This window comes from Cydia pomonella, chromosome 18, assembly GCF_033807575.1.
Source record: "Cydia pomonella isolate Wapato2018A chromosome 18, ilCydPomo1, whole genome shotgun sequence".
Classification (NCBI taxonomy): Eukaryota; Metazoa; Arthropoda; class Insecta; order Lepidoptera; family Tortricidae; genus Cydia; species Cydia pomonella.
The window spans coordinates 683,591-702,874 of NC_084720.1; the positions used below are offsets into that span (position 1 = coordinate 683,591).

Genomic DNA, 19,284 nt, shown 5'->3' on the forward strand with positions numbered 1-19,284 from the left:
AGGGTCTAGTGTCATTTGACTGCGGTTTTCTCTAAGGAGGAGGTACTTCCCCAGATGGGCTCTGCTCTAGACCTGGAATGACCGCTGTGCTGTGCCCTACCACACAAAGCAAGATGACATTCACAATGCCTCTACCTCTACCTCTCTTTTGGACGTAGTATTAAGGACATACCCGGGTCCAAATCAGTTTCTGCGTCTGTGTGTTCCCTCAACGACTACATTTTCAACCGTAGTCAGTACGAACTGTCTCCCGCCGAAAATCACCGCTTGTTCAAATCTTGCAACTGATAAACTCGCTCCCCGAATCAGCACCGAGCTGTGATGTGTTTGCTAGTGGATGTTTGGACGTATGTGATGAATTCTTGAGGTTCTGCGAGACATTGGATGAACGGCCTTCTTCTACCCCCCTACCCCCCCCCCCCCTCCCCCCCTCCCTCCCCCTCCCCTCCCCCCTCCCCTCCCCCCTCCCTCTTTTGATATGTGTAAGTATTATGTGTATAGAAATGTATATTGGTTTCACAGTGCTTTACTGTTATACTGCGAAATTTAATTAATAAAAATGAATAAATAAACTTCCAGTCTACAGCGGCTATAGTTAGTAGGTACTTGCGTCAATACTATAGTTTATATTTTGATCTTTGTGCCTTTGTTTATATAAAGACCTCATGAACTCACCGTTATCCTCTGAAGCCTTAAAATACTCCATCAGATTCCCGAACTTCCAATCCACGGCTCCTAAAGTGTCCTTATGCCACGCATCATAGTCCACTTTGTGACCTCTGGTGTATTTCATGTCGTTGGTGACTGATGACCCTCCCAGGACCTTAGGAAAATGTCAGTTTGCAATCAGGCTGAGAGATTTTCAAAGTCGTATTAAAATAAGATAAATACTATCGTAAGAAGTTGCTACATGAATCCGAATTGGGTTTAGGATTCGATTGGATTGTAAATGGGCCGTAAGTACTGATATTTTATCTGCGATATAACGTTATTGAATAAAGTGCGATGATGTTATTGAATTAATAAAAATATATATATTAGCATCGTTTTCTTGTTTTCTAGCGTAACGTCAATTTAATAGTCGTTAACTTTTAATAGCAAAATTGTGCAGGTAAAATACTAAGTAAATATACGATAAAGTTTTTATTACTTTTGATAATAAAATTAAAACAATCGATTTTTTTTTGATACATTTAGGTACGGGAAGTAACCAATACCAGACGAATATCCAAATAAAAGCATCTCACGTTCACTGCGTCGGAGCCAACGTGAACTGATCTAGATAAACGATAAGATAAGATAATGATGTATTTGCTTAAACATGTTAAATTGAAGTTGACATATAATCATTATAAGCAGTATCACATGTTAAGCCAATGGCAGCTTATCAACCAAGCGAAGTGATGTCTTATAGCTGTAGTAAACTAACCGTCCCCGTCCTAACTTCGCAGCTTCCCCCGGGCCGGGACAGATAGGAGAATAAGTTGTTCCGCTCCGTCCGGTAGCTCCACAGGATGGGAAGGTAGTCCCTGGTCGAGTAGCCTGGTTTGTCATAGTCTATGTTCTCAGTCTTAGTTAACCAACCTTCCCCGTCCTAACTTCGCAGCTTCCCCCGGGACGAGACAGGCAGGAGAAGCTGTTCCGCTCCGTCCGGTAGTTCCACAGGATGGGACGGTAGTCCCCGGTCGAGCCGCCTGGGATGTCATAGTCTATGTTCTCAGTCTTAGTTAACCAACCTTCCCCGTCCTAACTTCGCAGCTTCCCCCGGGACGAGACAGGCAGGAGAAGTTGTTCCGTTCCGTCCGGTAGTTCCACAGGATGGGACGGTAGTCCCCGGTTGGGACGCCTGGGATGTCATAATCTATGTTCTCCTCATCGCCCGCTTCAAGAAGTAGGACCTTTAAGTAACATACTGTTTAGGCGATTTAATTATATTGGGTGTCTGTTTTGCATTTGCTTCTCTTTGTGGCCTAGTCAACTAAGCCATTTAAAGCAAATGTTTAAAGAGCTCTAGCGTTAAAAAAAAAACATAAATAAAAAGAGCAAAGCAGTCCGACACATATATTGGTAATATAAATCTGTGTTGAAAAAAATCATTACTCAAGGGTCAAAACCCACACAGTACTCCAAAGGCAAAGCTTTTAACGAAAGGTACATTTTACTAAGCCTAAGGAGTCGATGATTTGAACATATATGTCAACACTTTATTAAGACGGTCATACTGATCAAGTTTCCTATTTTTTATTTTTTTTATACCACGACGGTGGCAAGCAAGCATACGGCCCGCCTGATGGCAAGCACCGTAGCCTATGGACGCCTGCAACTCCAGAGGTGACACATGCGCGTTGCCGACCCTTTAAAAATCTGTACACTCCTTTTTTGAAGAACCTCATACTGTAGACCCTTGGGAAAACCTCGGCAGGTAGCTCATTCTACAACCGGAGCGTGCGCGGGAGGAAGTTCCTCTATAGGACCGATGTGAAATGTGGGCCCTCAAGGTGTCCATTACATTTATTTTCCTGATTTAGTTGTTAGCCCCTTGGGTACATATTTTGTTTAGTATGACCATCATAACAAATTTTTGACATTCAGGATCACGACTCCAAAATCTCTCAGTGTAAGGGTCCCGTAAAAAAATAGGCAAGCGTTCGTCAGGGGGAGAATGGGGAGGGTCAGCTGCCCCCCTAAAGAATATTTTTTTCTCTAAATGTATGGTCCTTCACCTCGGCCATTGGTCATATCAACGCGCCATATATAGGCTGTTTATTTATTCATCTGCAATAATGTACGGGGTGAACACATAGATCATACTGAGCGACTTAACTATGGGACTAACCCCGAAATCGTGAAAAAATATTGGCTGTTTCATATATTTTAGCTGTCTGTCCTTGAGAGCCAAAATGTATGAAACATCCAATTTTTTTCCGTTGCTCAGCAGAATGCCTCTGGTGTTGCAGGTGTCCATGGGCGGCGGTAATCGCTTACCATCAGGTGATCCGTCTGCTCCTTTGCCTCCTCTACCATAAAAAGAAAAAAAAAATCACTTATATATTCACCCCGTAAATTATTGCAATTAACTATATAAAGACCATTTATATAAGCGTCCAACTGCGTCCACTTCAATGTCTTGATACCTAATAGAGGCTTTGTTCAGATATTTGTGAACACCTTGGCCGCTTCGATATATCTGACGGCAACTGTACAAGCATACACCAATCCAAATAGATTGCGGAATATGTACCCCTTACCCACGTTTGTTTACAAAATGATGATGAGTGTACAAACCCTGGAAAGCGAAGTCAATTGACATGAAAGGATATCAAATTGCAATAAGCTGAAGTGGTGCGTCATATGATCGAGTGCTATGGCCTGATAAGCGATCGATGATCTATATACCTATGTGTAAGTATACAGTGTGGAAAGATAAGTCGGGCCCTGGAGGGAAACTAGCTTAAATCCTTAAGCTGGCTCATTTTACTTAAAGGAGACATTTCTTTATTTTTAAAAAGAAACAAAACTGCAATCAAAGATTTTCTAAAACTCGCTAGCCTGGCCCGGGACTCGAACCAAGTACAATTAAAAAAACAAACACTCCCTATTTTATTATACTAATCGATAGTATTATTCAGGATAACACTTCTCTAACAAATATTTGGTTACTGTTCACTTTCAACAAGTAAAAGGCACGTCCTCTTATCCATTCCGTGTTCGTGAAACAAACAATCAGGTTAGGTTTTCGTTTAATGTTTGGTGTGGAATTAAAAGTAATATGGTTGTTTTGGTGCACATTTACGAAGGACATCTGAATGCAGCAAAATACATTGAAATATTGGAGCTTCTACAAAATCAAATATCAAATATCAAACATTTATCAAACATTTATTCAGCAAATAGGCCACAGGGGCACTTTTACATGTCCATTTTTACAAACAATAAATTAAAAAAAAAACAATTACAAATATCGAATCTATGAAATAATAAATACTTTATTAGAGATGTATACTGTCTCTAAATGTCTAATAACACAAAAAAAAACTATGATAAAAAAATAAAACCATAAAATACTAAAATTCTTTAGAGATGTATAAGTCTCTAAGTGTCAGAGATAAAATATAAAAATATATATTAAATTATCCTTAGAGATGTAGAGGGGCTTGAATTCTTATATAAATAATTAAAAGACAAAAAAATTAAAACAGACAAGAACCGAATGAAGTGTCTCACGTTAATGTCACTCAAAAGTAAAGTTACATACTTTAACATAACCTGTACCCCGTGTAAGCTTAAACAGACCGGTCTCCACAAACAGCACCCGTTCACGAGTATGACGTGTATCTCAGCAATCAAAACCTTCTACCCTTCTACGAAATAATATCATTTTTCAACAACCTGCCCACAACAGAAGAATTGCCAGGGCTTACGTCAATGAAAATTTCAATGCCTGGACAGGTACAAACGGGACGATTAGATGGCCTGCAAGCAGACCAGACGCCCATGGACTTCTTTTTATGGGGTCATGTAAAAATGTTATTTATGAAACTTGCTATGAAACCGTTCAAGAGCTAAGGGTTGCGGTGGAAAATGTTATTAGGGGCATACACCACAACACTTTGCTGAAGGCTATAAGAAATGAATTTCAACGGCGACTAATTTTGTGTAGCCGGAACGAGGAGGCTCATTTCGAACAATTTATCAGTTAATAATTCAAGTGTAACAAATTGATAGTAAAATAAAGTTAATGTTAGATTTAACGATCATTTTTATTTTTAAGACCAAATGTTTGTTAGAGTAATTTTATCCTGAATAATAATACTATCGATTAGTATAATAAAATAGGGAATGTTTGTTTTTTTTTTTTTAATTTTAGTTGGTTCGATTCCCGGGCGAAGCAAGCGAGTTTTAGAAAATCTGTGAATGCAGTTTTGTTTCTTTTTAAAATTAAAGAAATGTCTCCTTTAAGTAAAATGAGCCAGCTTAAGGATTTAATCTAGTTTCCCTCCAGGGCCCGACTTATCTTTCCACACTGTATTGGTAAGAGGACATTCTCAGTGTTCCAGTGCTTGTAAAACGAGAAAGGAAATGTCGTAAGTATTTCAAACTAAGAGGCAATTAACTAAAGTCAGGCGAAACTTGTCAAACTCGCCGAAAAGTTACTTGCCGGGCAGTTCATATGACCGATGGCCAAGCGGTTCGGGAAGCGCATAAATTTGGTTAGAAATTTTATTTTCTTGTGGGAGCAGCCCCAAGGGTGGCTGATGCTTTTGGTGCGTTGTTTCATTGATGCTGACATTGGCTACGTCCGAAGTGCATGGTGGTGGTAAATAATGTGATCCCAGCGCATAAGGTGGTAAAAATTTGAAGTAATTGCGGATAGCGTCTTTATCATTTCGTACAAGTTATATGGCTCGAAATGAAACTTTAATTTACGATTAGTTATCCTTAAAAGATAGACATTCAACATCGCGGATTTTTTTGTAGACCGATGAAAGAGAAACAACCCCACCAAACATTGTGTTGTTATAGCTCAAACGGATTAGGCAGCGCTTTCGATTAAAGCTCCTAGCCGGGTGACGTTTTCCGACACGGCGTTATATTTTAACCAATTGACACAAAACCTTAACATGTTATATATACCTAAACTTTCTTCAAGAATCACTCTATTGATAGATGAAAGTCGTATGAAAATCGGTTCCGTAGTTTTGAGTTTTGAAGTAGTTTTATAAGATGTAGTGAATTGACGTATTCCCCTAGATTTGCGGATGCTAGGTTTCGTGACAGTCGTGCAGCGGCTACCCAGCACCCAACACTTCGGGCCTAGATTAATATGGTTTTCAAGGAGGAACCTCAATATAACACGCATCATTACGGAATTATATTTATAGACTCATAAAATAAAAAATAAATAAAATAGCCTTTATTTGCGACCCCTTTTTTCTGTGTTGCATGCTAAACACTTACAAGGAATTTTCAGTTATAAAAACAGTTAATAAAATATTATTGTGCATGAGATTTTTTTTATTTTATTCATTTTTTTATTTCGGGATCCCCTTGTGGGTATAGGCCTCCTCCAGTTTTTGCCATGCCTCTCGATCTTGGGCTAGATAATGCCACCCCATGCCGGCAGTTTTCTTTATATCATCAGCCCAACGCTTGAGTGGGCGTCCTGAATGTCTGTCACCACTCCCTGGTCCTCTCCATTCCGTCACTCTTTTCGCCCATCTTGAGCTATCGTAACGTGCAATATGTCCTGCCCATCTCCACTTCATTTTCTTGACATATTGTAATGCATCAATTACTTTGGTTGTTTCCCGAATGTCTTTGTTTCTAATCTTGTCTTTTATCTTGACATTGAGTAGGCTCCTCTCCATTGCTCTCTGACAAACCGAAATCTTTTGGGCATTTTTTTCTGTTAAGCTCCACGTCTGGCAGGCGTATGTCAGTGTTGGTAGGATGCAGGAGTCCATAAGTTTCTTTTTAAGTGGTACGGGCATTTTTGATTTAAACAAATGTTTAAGTGACCAGTAGCGTTTCCAGCTTGATGTTATGCGTCTCTCTATTTCTGCTGTGTCTGTATCTAAGAATGATATTAGTTTGCCTAAGTATATGTATTCATTTACATATTCAATGATCCTTCCTTTTATTTCAATATTCTTTTTCTTGTAGTTAGTCATAAGCTTGGTTTTATCATAGTTAATTTCCAATCCCACTGATTTGCTATTCTGATTAAGGCACTGAAGCATGTTTGCAAGTTCCTCTGCATTATTGGAAAATAATACGATATCATCAGCGAATCTTAAGTGATTTAAATATTTAGACCCTATTCTAATGCCTTTATTTTTCCACCCAATGTTGTGTAGTATAAGTTCTAAAACTGCAATAAATATTTTTGGTGATAATGGATCTCCTTGGCGGACGCCTCTCCCTATTTGAAAGTATGGCCCTAATTTATCCAGCTTTACTCGGCTTTTACACTTTTTATATATATTAGTTACTAGTTTTATGTATTTTTCCTCTATATTATGATATTCTAAAGCCTTTCTAATTGAATCATGAGAGATAGAGTCAAATGCCTTCTGGTAGTCAACAAATGCCAGGTACAGCGGGGAGTTAAATTCTTTGTACTTCTCAATTAGCTGGCTCAGTACTTGTATGTGGTCCATTGTGGAGTAACCAGGTCTAAATCCTGCTTGCTCAACTGGTTGTTTTTTATCTATTTTTGGGCCTATTCTTGTCAGTAAGCATTGGGAAAACAGTTTGTACAGGCTTGACATGAGACTTATCGGTCTATAGTTAGATACGTCGCATGGATCTCCTTTCTTGTATAATAGAGTTATTTCTGACTCAATCCACTGTGAAGGCACGATCTCTTCTCTTAGTATGTCATTAAATAGTTGTGTTAGGTGCCTGATTAGTATGTCTTTGCCCACCTGTAAAGCTTCGTTTATGATAGAATCTGGTCCTGGGCTTTTGTTTTTACTGAGATTTTTTATTGCAGTGTCCACTTCTCTTGTTGTAAATAGCTCTGGAAAGCTCTCCGTCCTATCTATTATGTGCGGCTGTACGTGATGGCTTTCATTTGGCTCTCTTTTAGCATATAATTTTTTATAGAAGTCAGTAGCGACTAGAACCAGATCCTGCCTATTTTCAGTGACTCTTTGACTGGAGCTTATGAGTTTTGGTATCCACTTTTTGTTGTCTGACGGGACTCTTTTTATTCCTCCGGTTGCTTCAATGCAGTTTTCAAATTTTCTTAGCTTATAAGTTGTATATTCTTGTTTAATTTGTGTTTTGACTGTTTTGTATAGTAAATTTAAGTCCCTTTTTTCTTGGCTTGTTTTGTTTACTTTTATCTTGAGTATATGTCTTTTTGCTATTAAAGCCATGGTACTTGGAGATAGTATAAACTTTTCTTTTTTGTATAGTATTTTTGTTTCTATTAAACTCTCTGTGATGGCTTTCTCTAAGGCATTGTAAGCATACTGCGTTACCATGTTGTTCTTAGTGTATTTTTTTAATTTACTTTCCAATAATCTGCAGTATTCTGTTTGCTCTTTACCTGAAATTAAGTTTGATTTAGAGGCTGTATATTTTTTTCTACATTTTGGTTTTATTTTCATTTCTATTGTTCCACGTAGCAGCCTATGGTCTGAAGGAAAGTGTAGTTTATGAAGTATTTCAATGTTTGTAAAAAGATCCTTTTTTGTGGATAAGATGTAGTCTATCTCATTTCGAGTCTTTCCATCAGGTGCCACCCACGTCCATCTCTGGCTTACTTTCTTTTTGTAAAATGTATTCATGATAGAGATATCTTCCTCTAGTGCAAAAAGTTTTAAACGATCTCCGCGTTCATTGCAAACACCAGAGCCGTATGGGCCTAGAATCGAGCCAATTTTCTCAGTTATGCCAATCTTTGCATTGAAATCACCAATAATAATTAGGAAGTCTTTTGATTTTTCTTTTGCTTTATATATATCTGCGTAGAACCTTTCTAATTCCTCATTGGTTGCCTTTTCGGTTGGGGCATAAACTTGAATTATAGAGCATTCCTTTCCTTCAATATTAATATTTAAAAGTGCAACTCTATCCGAGATGCCCATAAATTGTATTATTTCTGATTTATGTTCTTTTTTTACTAAAAATCCAACGCCTCTTTGGCCTTTGGTTTGGCCATAGTAGTAATGGATGCACCAGTCTAGTTCTTCAATTTCATAACCCACTTTTTTTACTTCCGATAAACCAATGACATCCCATTTAACATTTTTTAGTGCGGTTTCTAGTTCTATCATGCGATGGTTATCTTTTAATGATCTTACATTATAGGTACACACATGGAATTTTCTAGTTGTTTTTGATTTGTACTGTTTGTCTTTGGTAACTTGGATATGTTGGATATGCTGTATTTTATTCACTGGAGGGTTTTGGTCGCAATCCCCACGATGACCAGTCGTCTTTACCAGTAGTCGTTTATAGACTCATAGAAATACACAACAGATATTCCGAATCACAATCGGTGACAATACAAATAATAAATACCGAATTAATCATACCTAACTTCCGAGAGATAAGCTAATGTTGTCTCCGTAATTCGTCGTCAACTCGTGACACTCAAATGAATATACTTTATTATAACACTACTGACTGCTCACTGTGACCGCTGAAGGCGAAATGGGCGAGCGCCTGGTTGCACCGCAAAATAAAAAGTATGATTCTACCCACATATAAAAAGGTAATTAATGTATTGTGTTATTTGTTGTTGGATTCGCGACAGCACATAGCGAATATGTAAGTACTAGGATTTAGTAGACCTAATTAACACAATTGGAGTTAATTGAAGTCAACGTGTGGAGTCACATCACATTATGCGACATTCTTCAATAAAATGATACCTACTTGAAATCATAATAATATCAATACAGTCTAAGCTAAGCTGCACAGATATTGAGGCCAATTCGAATGTCCACTTGATATCATAACGATATCTAAATGCTGTCAGTTCTCTTACGTCTCGCTCCCGCTATAGTTCGTTGTTTGGCATTAGAAAAGGTAAACAATATTTACATTTATTTTTATTGAAAAACGCTGTTTCAAAATCAGTAACTATTACTTATGAAAGCAATAGAATGTAAATGATCGTATATGATTTATAATTAATTTTTAACATGCAGAAACGTCTGCGAATGATGCTATTAAGCTTAGAATAAATTTAGAAGTGGAAAAATTACTGTCTTGGGTGAGACTTGAACTCACGGCCTCTGGATCGATACTCCAGCACTCTGCCATCTGCCTAGCCTCTGCTACTGCTGCCTAGGGATGAGGTCTTGGTGGCTCAAATGGCAGAGTGCTGGAGTATCGATCCAGAGGCCGTGAGTTCAAGTCACACCCAAGACAGTAATTTTCCACATTTAAATTTATGATTTATAATTGTTACATATTTACCCGAGTTATATGTTGCGTCAAAGGTAGAATATTAATTTTCTCTATTCTAAAAACTTTTAGCTAGTCCCACGTCCCATTACAACCGTAGACGATAAATTGTTGAAAGATTTCACCGTTGCACGGCTTAACTACAGTGTATAGCAACGTTCTATTAAATATAAGGAACTCCGATAAGTGTTGACGTCACGACACCTAGCTATTATTAATGTAGGAAAACCTAACCTAATCAAAGGTTATTTTAGTTATTTATTATTTAAGTTATTTTGAAAAACAGCCCCGAAAGTGACATGCTGCGTCAAAGATATGACGATAGAGTGTCGATATGAAACTATTTGATATTAAAGTACAATAATATTTTGTAAACAGGCTATATTATTCTATCCTTGAGTACTAAATTATTATTAAATTAACTTGTCATTTTTCTATTAATATTTAAATTGTATACTTTTTTTTTCCTGGTTGTTTAATTTGTGTTATTTTATATAGTTTTATCTTTTGTTAAACTGTATTTGCATGCATGCAACTGTGCTTATACTTATAGAAAATAAATATTTGATTGTTTGAAAAGTAGAAGTTTATTAGTAGTTTTATATATTCTAAAAAACTTTCAGTTAGGCTCCACGTATATCCTTAGACAGTAAATTGTTGCTAGATTTCACCGTTTGCATTGCTTACAGTATACATCAACGTTCTATTAATACAAGGAGCTCCGATAAGTGCTGACGTCACAACACCTGGTTAAACTCAAGGTTGGAAAACCTATGCAAAGATTATTTGTTGCTATTTTCAGAATAACAAAAAAAAAATAGAAGACAATGGACAAAAAATGTTGGGATATGTAACAAAAGTGCCTTACTTTCGTTATTGCAGCCCGCAACTTCGTCCGCAAAAGTGTTTAATTTTTTTTGCTCCAGTCATGGGATGTATGGCGTCATTAGTTTTCAAACTAACAAATATTAATGAAAAATTAAACTTAAACAGCCCTTTGGCTCTTGTTTATGGTAAAATGTTGTCGGCGATAAAAAACTGTTGGTAAATACTTATTTTACAGTATTTGTCCATACCATCCTTGGGGTGGTTACTAAATACTTAAACTCAAACTTAACTAAAACTCAATGTGTGTCACATTATTCGAGAGATTTTTAAAAACTAATTTAAGGTTTCTAAAAAAAGTTTCCCCGCCCGCTACTTCGTCCGCATATAAAAGTCGTTCTATCCTTTAAATTCCGGGATTTAATTATAATCATATACTTATTGCGATCATGTTAGTACAAATAAACACAGATGAAACTTAAAAAATTAAGGCACAACATGAGACCCAAAAACCAATAACTAAAAACGCACACACAAAAAATACTATAGGTACTTTTTTTTTTAATTTGAACTATTTTTTATATAAATCAAAATAATCTTGTATAGAAAAAACAGTTCTCTATTAAATTACAATATCTTTGCAACATAGTTTTTCCTGTCTCAAAGTGTCTTTGGTTACTACTCTTTGCAAGTTACTATTTAAAAACACCTATGACCTTTCCATCCGTTTTTGCATGGTGGAGCAAATATAAAAACTTACATTTGTAATATTAAAGCCTTTGCAACGTAGTTTTTCCTGCCACAAAGTCTTTATGTTTAATGTTATGTCCTGTCAGGTCCGCCGACAGCCGATTTAGGAAGCGCGGACAATGAAAAAGTAGCCATAACCGAATATGGCTCAACTTTACTGTACGTGGGTTCAAATTTGGAATTGCAGGCGTATGATGGACGAAGTTATCCATGTGATAAAGCACTTGTCTTTTTTTAACACCGGGCGATTGAAAGAGACGGACAGTGTCATTATCACTCAGTCACGTAGACAAGTGTCATCATCATGGCTGGAGCTGTAGTTGATGACGCGTGCCGTTACGATGGGACATTTATCGCATCGCAGGATACTTTTACATTACAGGGAAAAAAAAAAAAAATTTTAAGCAAACTTGCAAACAAGTGCAATATGCAAACTACAATGTTTCATACAAAGAAAACGTGTTTGTAGCTTACTTCACTGAACTGGCGAATAATTACATTAATTACCTACAAGCCCAGCACGCTTTGGTGCAATTATTCGATGTTAAAACGGTAACCCACCATTTTGAAAATTGTACTTAATGTTTTGACAAAAAAAAATCTAATTTATAAGTTTTGTTTTTTCCTCGCAAGTGTGTTGAAAAACGTCGTATGAAACGCGTGTACATTGGTCATTACCCACATCGGCTTTCTTATTGCGCGCTCGCTTACAGCTCGATTCGCAAATTGCGGGGATCTTTCTCTTTTACGCTCACAAAGACCTAATTAGAGTGACAGAGAAAATTCACCGCAATTGACGAACTTCGATTTTCGCGTTTATAGGCCAGGCCTTGCGGTTGTTATGCGTTGTGCAGATTAGCCTGACTCGGCTCTATTGAGATTTATCTCGGCGCCAAGGCGCCATCTTTGATTAGCCAAAACACGCCTACGGTCTGGCCTCTTATAATTAGCACTCAATTAAAATGTTTCATTACAGTTTGCGACATAGTACCTATGTCATTGGTAGGTATTTATCTACCTACTATACTTATAAGAATAAATTTACTTATCTACTTTTATTATTTACCTGAAGTTTCGAACGTGATATTACACTGGCAGGTTCAAATCCCTACTAATATTATTATGCAAAAATGTCTGCCTGTTTCCTCTTCACGCTTAAACCGCTAAACCGATTTAGTTGAAATTTAGAACAGAGATAGTTTATGTCCCGGGGAAGGACATGGAATAGTTTAAATCCCCGAAATCATACCATAAGGATGTAAAAAGAGGGTGGAATTTTGTAAATAGAATCAATAATTTCTTTAAAAAAAGATTATAAACTTATTTTTTATTTAACTTTTCATAAGATTTTTTTTTTTTTTCAGTTTGACCAATTAGCTATTCTATTAGGGCGTGGAAGTTTCTATGTTGAATCAACAAAAATCTGATTTGATAAAAAATATGTAAACGAAGTCGCGGGCAAAAGCTAGTAAATAAGTAATAAAAGTAAGTGTACCAACGTGTTAAAAGTAGGTATATGTGACATTATCTATGAAAAGGGACCTTATTGTCGATGGCGCTTACGCCGCACTGCGTACAGCGGCGTTGTTTATAATATGGGAGCATGTTGATAATGGCATAAGCGCCACCGACAATAAAGTCCTTTTTCATATTTAATGTCACATATACGCTTTATATTAAATATAAGCGCATATTGTGTTAGTTTAAAAACGGGTATTGGCCCAATAAAACAAAATAGCCAAATTCAGCTTATTCTAAATACTTTCAGGCTTAGAATTATGACAGATTTAGCCGTGAATATTTTAATGAATTACGTAAGTATTTAAATTAAATTTAGTCATGCAAATAAATTTAACCATAACTTTTGCCCAAAGGAATTAAAATTGACCAATTACCTAATTGGTCTACATTTAATAAATTTAAGTTGAAACATATAAAATAAAGCGTGCCCGTTAGCATTAACACTAGAATTTTGACAATTGGGTAAATAAAGTTTTGAATGATTCACGGTTGGTTTCACTACACTTAAATCGACCGGGATATAAATTTGCATTATGAAAGTCGTATAAAAAACATATATTAATCGTTAACTTTTGTAATTTTTCACAAAAAAGACACCGGGTTTCCCGAACTTTATTTACCCACTACACTTAAATCGACCGGGATATAAACCGTGATTATCTTTATATTGTTCGTTGTTTTATATTGTGTGTTTTGTTGTGTTTTATAGTGTTATACTAACAAGTGTGGACGCGACCAGTGGTAACGTTGAAAGCGAACGCAGCCGACGCGCACGAATGAGGGCAGACCGAGCGCGGTCTACACAACTTTCACACCCACCCGCTATCTCCAGTTACCCGTGAACAAGATGCATGTAACTGCTTCGAAATATCGGGAACTCAATCAAAGCAATATAAAAGCTAATCACGGTTTATATCCCGGTCGATTTAAGTGTAGTGGCTAAATAAAGTTCGGGAAACCCGGTGTCTTTTTTGTGAAAAATTACAAAAGTTAACGATTAATATATGTTTTTTATACGACTTTCATAATGCAAATTGTAGTAGCTACCCCCGACTGGAGATATAATAGTATTAAACTTTTAGTTATGTGGAATGATGGAAGAAAATTAAGAAACTGTAATTGGCCAATTTTATAACTTCGTCACAATAAATAGAAATAGGCACTTTTTACACTGAATATCTAAAGATTTGGTCACGGATGGTTCAGAGCGGTCAGCTGTCGTCGGATTTGAGGTAAAATAATGTAATTTAATCGCGGTAGACTCGTTAATATCATTAAATATGTCTACAAAACGCAAGTTTTTATCCACAACACATATTAATTCGTTTTTATCCTGTGCGATCCGACGCCAATCAGCCGCTTGGATGTCGCACAGGTCTTTCTGGACCTCGTTATTTACTGCCACCTTTAGAACGCCATTTGACTTTGATCCTTGTTCTTTTAATGATATATGTTAAATATGAAAAAGTGACGTATTTCGGGATTGGCCGCATAGTAAGCTCGACACGACCTATATTTTCGTCATCGGTACCTTAGCCTTCCGACCGGATGCCCCAGATAAGCTCTTACATAATTATTATTAATTATGACAGTAATAAAATACAAATTGCGGTAAAATTCTATCACACAACTATCGATATCGATAAAAAAAATGTTTATAACTCGTAACTCGTTATCGTAAAATTTCCGACTTCTGGTCATTAAATACTTTTCCTACTCCTCTACTGTTATCTGTCATTTATGCATTCATTAACACGAATATAAGAATATACATAAAAGGTTTCAAGAAAAGTCTATATTGTCTATTCCTCATAACAGCACTTGTGCTTTTAATCGCTATAACGTTTCTGCGATTAATGGCTACCAACCTAACAAGATCAAAACGAATACAGTTTTAAACTAAGTGCATTGCTGCCAACTTACAAAATATTCATTTGGTTGCATAGTAAAAACAATTACTTCATAAGTCAGAAACACGCATGTGACACCCGTAATATAGCAACACCCATAGACTACGAAGACCGCTTAGCGTTGCTTGTTAGTCTCCGTAGGCTACGGTGGCCAAAATCGAGAAAAAACTGTCCAAAAATTTAATTTAGGAAGTAGCAAGTACCAGGGCCTCATGAGTTACGAGAAGGTGTTTCTGACCGGCGGGCCGGGCGCGTAACTATACTTTTGCTTTGTTTACCTAAATTAAGATTTATTTTTGTTGACTCGTAGGAAAAGTATTGTATGCAACGTTGTATAAGTAGGTCAAAAAATGCTCGCGGCGTATTCCTTTACAATGTTCGCCTACGCCTTCGGCTCCGGCTCACATTGTAACTCACGCCACTCGCCTTTTTTGACCCTTCTTATACAACTGTTGCATAAAATACTATTTCATTCTTCAACAAAGTTATTATTTCTTAAAGCAATTGTAGATATTAGATATTCATAGAGTATAAACACATACTAAGCGAAAGTAGTAATGAACCTAATAATGTAGAAGCAATTGACCTTTGAAATAAGGGCTCGCGACATTTCATTGACCTTTTTAAGGAACATATGGCTCATATGACTCATGATTTATAACTTTACGATGAGGTGAGAAATACTTAAAATTAAAATACACTCAAGAGCAATAAAAAAGGGTAATTTGTTGAAGAATGATCACATAATGTAGTAGAAGATTATGTTAAAGGCATTAGGTATGTTTGATGACATACGTTTTTTCAAAGATGCAAAGATTTATTTGTGCAACATACGTAAGTTACAAGCTGTTAAATAAATATTTAAGTATCACTATGTCGTACCTATTGGCATACAAATTCAATAATCTCATCTTAGTAAGAACTCCTGTGTCCCATGGGGAATAAAGAGCTAATTCAGTTAATTATATTATTAATTAAATTGGGTTTTTGCGCTTTATTCGCGGTTTTACGAAGAACCCCAAAACGTTACTTATTTATGTTATAACTGTTGGGACAAGTAAGGAGTTTTCCTTATTAGCTCTGAAATGACACCAGTCACATTATTAAGTATATGATTTACATGCCATTATTAAGCTATCGTGCTATAAATCTTGTGAAAATAAAAAGCATGATCGTTTTTTGAGTTATTATTAAGGAGTTTAGAAGGTTTCCTCTGTCACACCATTTATTTGATGCCGGGATGTCCCGTAGGGAAATCCCGGGGGAAAAGCATGTGCTAGTTGTGAAACTAGTTGAAAGCTTATGCTCAGTGGATGATGATAATTATATGTGATGAATTTAATTTTGTATTTTGTAAACTTGCACCCATTATGCAATAACTAGCAGATGGGAAAAACATCGATAACTGACTTTATCGATACAATAACTCCTGTAGGGCTAAGATGGTCGGCTCTTTATCATTTGTCACCATGGCTGTCACGTTCTAACAAGTATGTAAGTGGGAAAGTAACGGGCATAGTGACAAGTGATAAAAATGGAACTATGCTGCCACCGCTGTAGGGCTAAGATGGTCGGCTCTTTATCATTTGTCACCATGCCTGTCACGTTCTAACAAGTATGTAAGTGCGACACAGGTATGTAAGTGAGTGCAGGTTTGACAGTAATGTCAATCGATATAATAACTCCTGTAGGCTTCATCTGAAGACTAGTAAATAGAATTTAAGTATGGCTCATGATTTCATTTTCTTTATTATTATTATTTTATTATTATTATACGACATTATTACGCAAATTGACTAAGTCCCACAGTAAGCTCAATATGGCTTGTGTTGAGGGTACTTAGACAGGGATATATATAATATATAAATATTTTTATAAATACTTAAATACATAGAAAACACCCATGACTCAGGAACAAATATCCATACTCATCACACGAATAAATGTCCTTACCAGGATTTGAACCCGGGACCATCAGCGTCGTAGGCAGGGTCACTACCCACTAGGCCAAACCGGTCGTCCGTTTCTTTATGCTGTTAGTATGTATGTTAACATTATGTACTTAATAATGAACCTCCAGGTCTATGATTCTTAAGTATGTTAAGTACACTACATTGTACTTCAAATCCATTTGTATATGTGACTGTTTGTGTTCTAAATAAATTAAAAAAAAAGTGTGAAAGTGACGCATGACATGACAGATGATAAAAATACGACTATGATAATGCCGCTGTTTTTATTTATTTATTTTTATATGTGCTATAAGCATGTCATTTTAATTGGGTGACTTAGATTCTTGGCAGTGGTGTGCCTCTTGGGGCTTCAACTGAAAATGATGAGGATGTGGTGAAAACCAGGATGGTGATGATTACTTTCCACTCCTGGACAGCAGACAGCCGGTTAGCCAGGATACAGCCAGCAGTGCCTCCGCCGATGATGATGAAGTCAAACACGCTGTTCCTGACGTCCAGCTCGTCTGCCCGGGTCCTGGTGGCTTTGCTGAAGAGGTCACAGCTGCAGGACGAGATCAGGCTAGAGAGAGACGAGAGATAAGAAAGTTGAATAGAGAAAAGAGGAGAGGATGTAAATTTTCAAGATATCTGCACATTATTATTTACTTTAACGGGACTTAAGGGCCCGTAGCTTCCTGTTCTTCTCTCACTCTCACTGGGCGTAAGCGAGCGAGATGGATGTGCGTGCTCAGGACCATGGATATTATGTTTTTGACAAGAAAATAAAAAAAGAAATCGCTAATTTCCCTCAAAAATAAAATTGCGCATTTTTGGAAGCAATTTTTATATATTTTAGCTTTTGTGCATAAATAGAAACATTGGTGTTATTAATGAATATTTGTACATATTTGTAATTGTTCTGAATTTTGAAGTGTGTTTTAGACCTATGTTCGTGATGTTTTTCTATACATTTATACTAACAGGGAACTGGGAAAGTTACAAAAAGCTTGTAAATACTCCGCTCTCTGAACTTACGATGCCTTAATCGCGTAGGTACCTTTTAATTTTAGTAATGTAGGAAGCTTCAGGGCTCCTCTACACGATGGCCAACGTTAGGCCAGTCTAAGGGACGCAGCTATGCGGTGAAATGAGATAGCAATATCACTTGCTCCCTCTAACGCATAAATGCGTCCCTAGGACTGGCCTACGCTGGGCCATCGTGTAGAGGAGCCATAAGGCCTATTTTTGGTTCATTTATACACCGTGTTTTTATTGAATTCCGTTAACTCCGGGGAATGCGTAGGACGTTCAAGGAAACTAAATGGCATAGTTAATTTAAAAATATATGTATATTTTTAAATTAACAATAATAATGACTAATTACTTTCTATAAAAATTTCTATAAAAAGCGTTGTTGTAACACGTACCTAACTCGGTCATTACATTTAACTATAAGCCACAGTAAATTTACTGCCATCTTTTGACACGTGATTAAAGCTTTTAGAACGCCATTTGCATATCAGTGAAACAATAAGGATCAAAGTCAAATGGCGTTTTAAAAGTCTACAAAGTCTACTTGGCTACAAAGTTTTCTTTGTGCACCTCTATTTCAAATACTCTTTGGTAAGAATAATATTGTTACTCGTCTACATGACAGTGGGATGATGTGTCTTTCCGTCTAGAAACGCGCGAGGTTTAAAAGTGAGTGAATGTTAAATTCTAATTTCCGTGTAATTTTTTTCATTGCATTATCCTTTGATTAAAACGTGTAAGTTAAAGTATTGTGTAAATATGCAGTTTATTTAGTCACTTGCAATAATTTACCGGGCTGAATATACAGGTCATACTGATATGATATGATATGAGACCAACCCCGAAATCGCGAAAAAAATACTTTCCTATACAAAATTTCAAGGTTAGACAGCCAAAATTGTTTAATACGTGCATGTTGTTTTTCTCAGAGCAATAATTGTGTTAAGTACCTATAAGTGGAAACTGTTCTGGCTGTTGTATTAACTTAATTTGTTAAACTGTATGTGTAATGATATGCTGTTTGTTTCCCTCTGCAATAAATAAATAAAAAGAAAAAAAAAATTGTGAAATAGACAAAAAAATTTTTTCGCGATTTCGAGGATAGTCCCATAGTAAAAGTTGTTCAGTGTGACTTATACATATATTCACCACATAAATTATTGCAGGTTACTAAATAAACACCTTGTATAAAAACTGCCTACAATTTTGCATTAGACTCCTCTTAAGGTATAGGTATGTACATACATTATATCTGAGTGTTATCTAAAAAAAAAAATTAATCTGTTTATTTCACACCAAAAAACATGCATTTTTCTAACTTAACTACTAATCTTAAATTAAAAAGATTTTTTGAGTTAAGGAGTCTAGGC

General features: G+C 36.4%; 2 protein-coding genes across 3 annotated transcripts in view; both read right to left on the bottom strand.

Moving 5' to 3' along the window:
* The window catches only part of LOC133527681 (glucose dehydrogenase [FAD, quinone]-like), a gene marked incomplete at its 5' end in the record, with an annotated part of 21,237 nt that extends 3,737 nt beyond the window's left edge, over positions 1–17,500 (bottom strand). Inside the window, 3 exons of the mRNA XM_061864799.1 lie at positions 676–823; positions 1,737–1,898; positions 17,303–17,500. Coding sequence (XP_061720783.1) covers positions 676–823; positions 1,737–1,898; positions 17,303–17,500 — 508 coding nt within the window. The remainder of the gene's footprint in view (positions 1–675; positions 824–1,736; positions 1,899–17,302) is intronic.
* LOC133527635 (protein prickle) overlaps positions 1–19,284 on the bottom strand; it is a 681,722-nt gene that overhangs the window by 344,570 nt on the left and 317,868 nt on the right. The window lies entirely within an intron of this gene.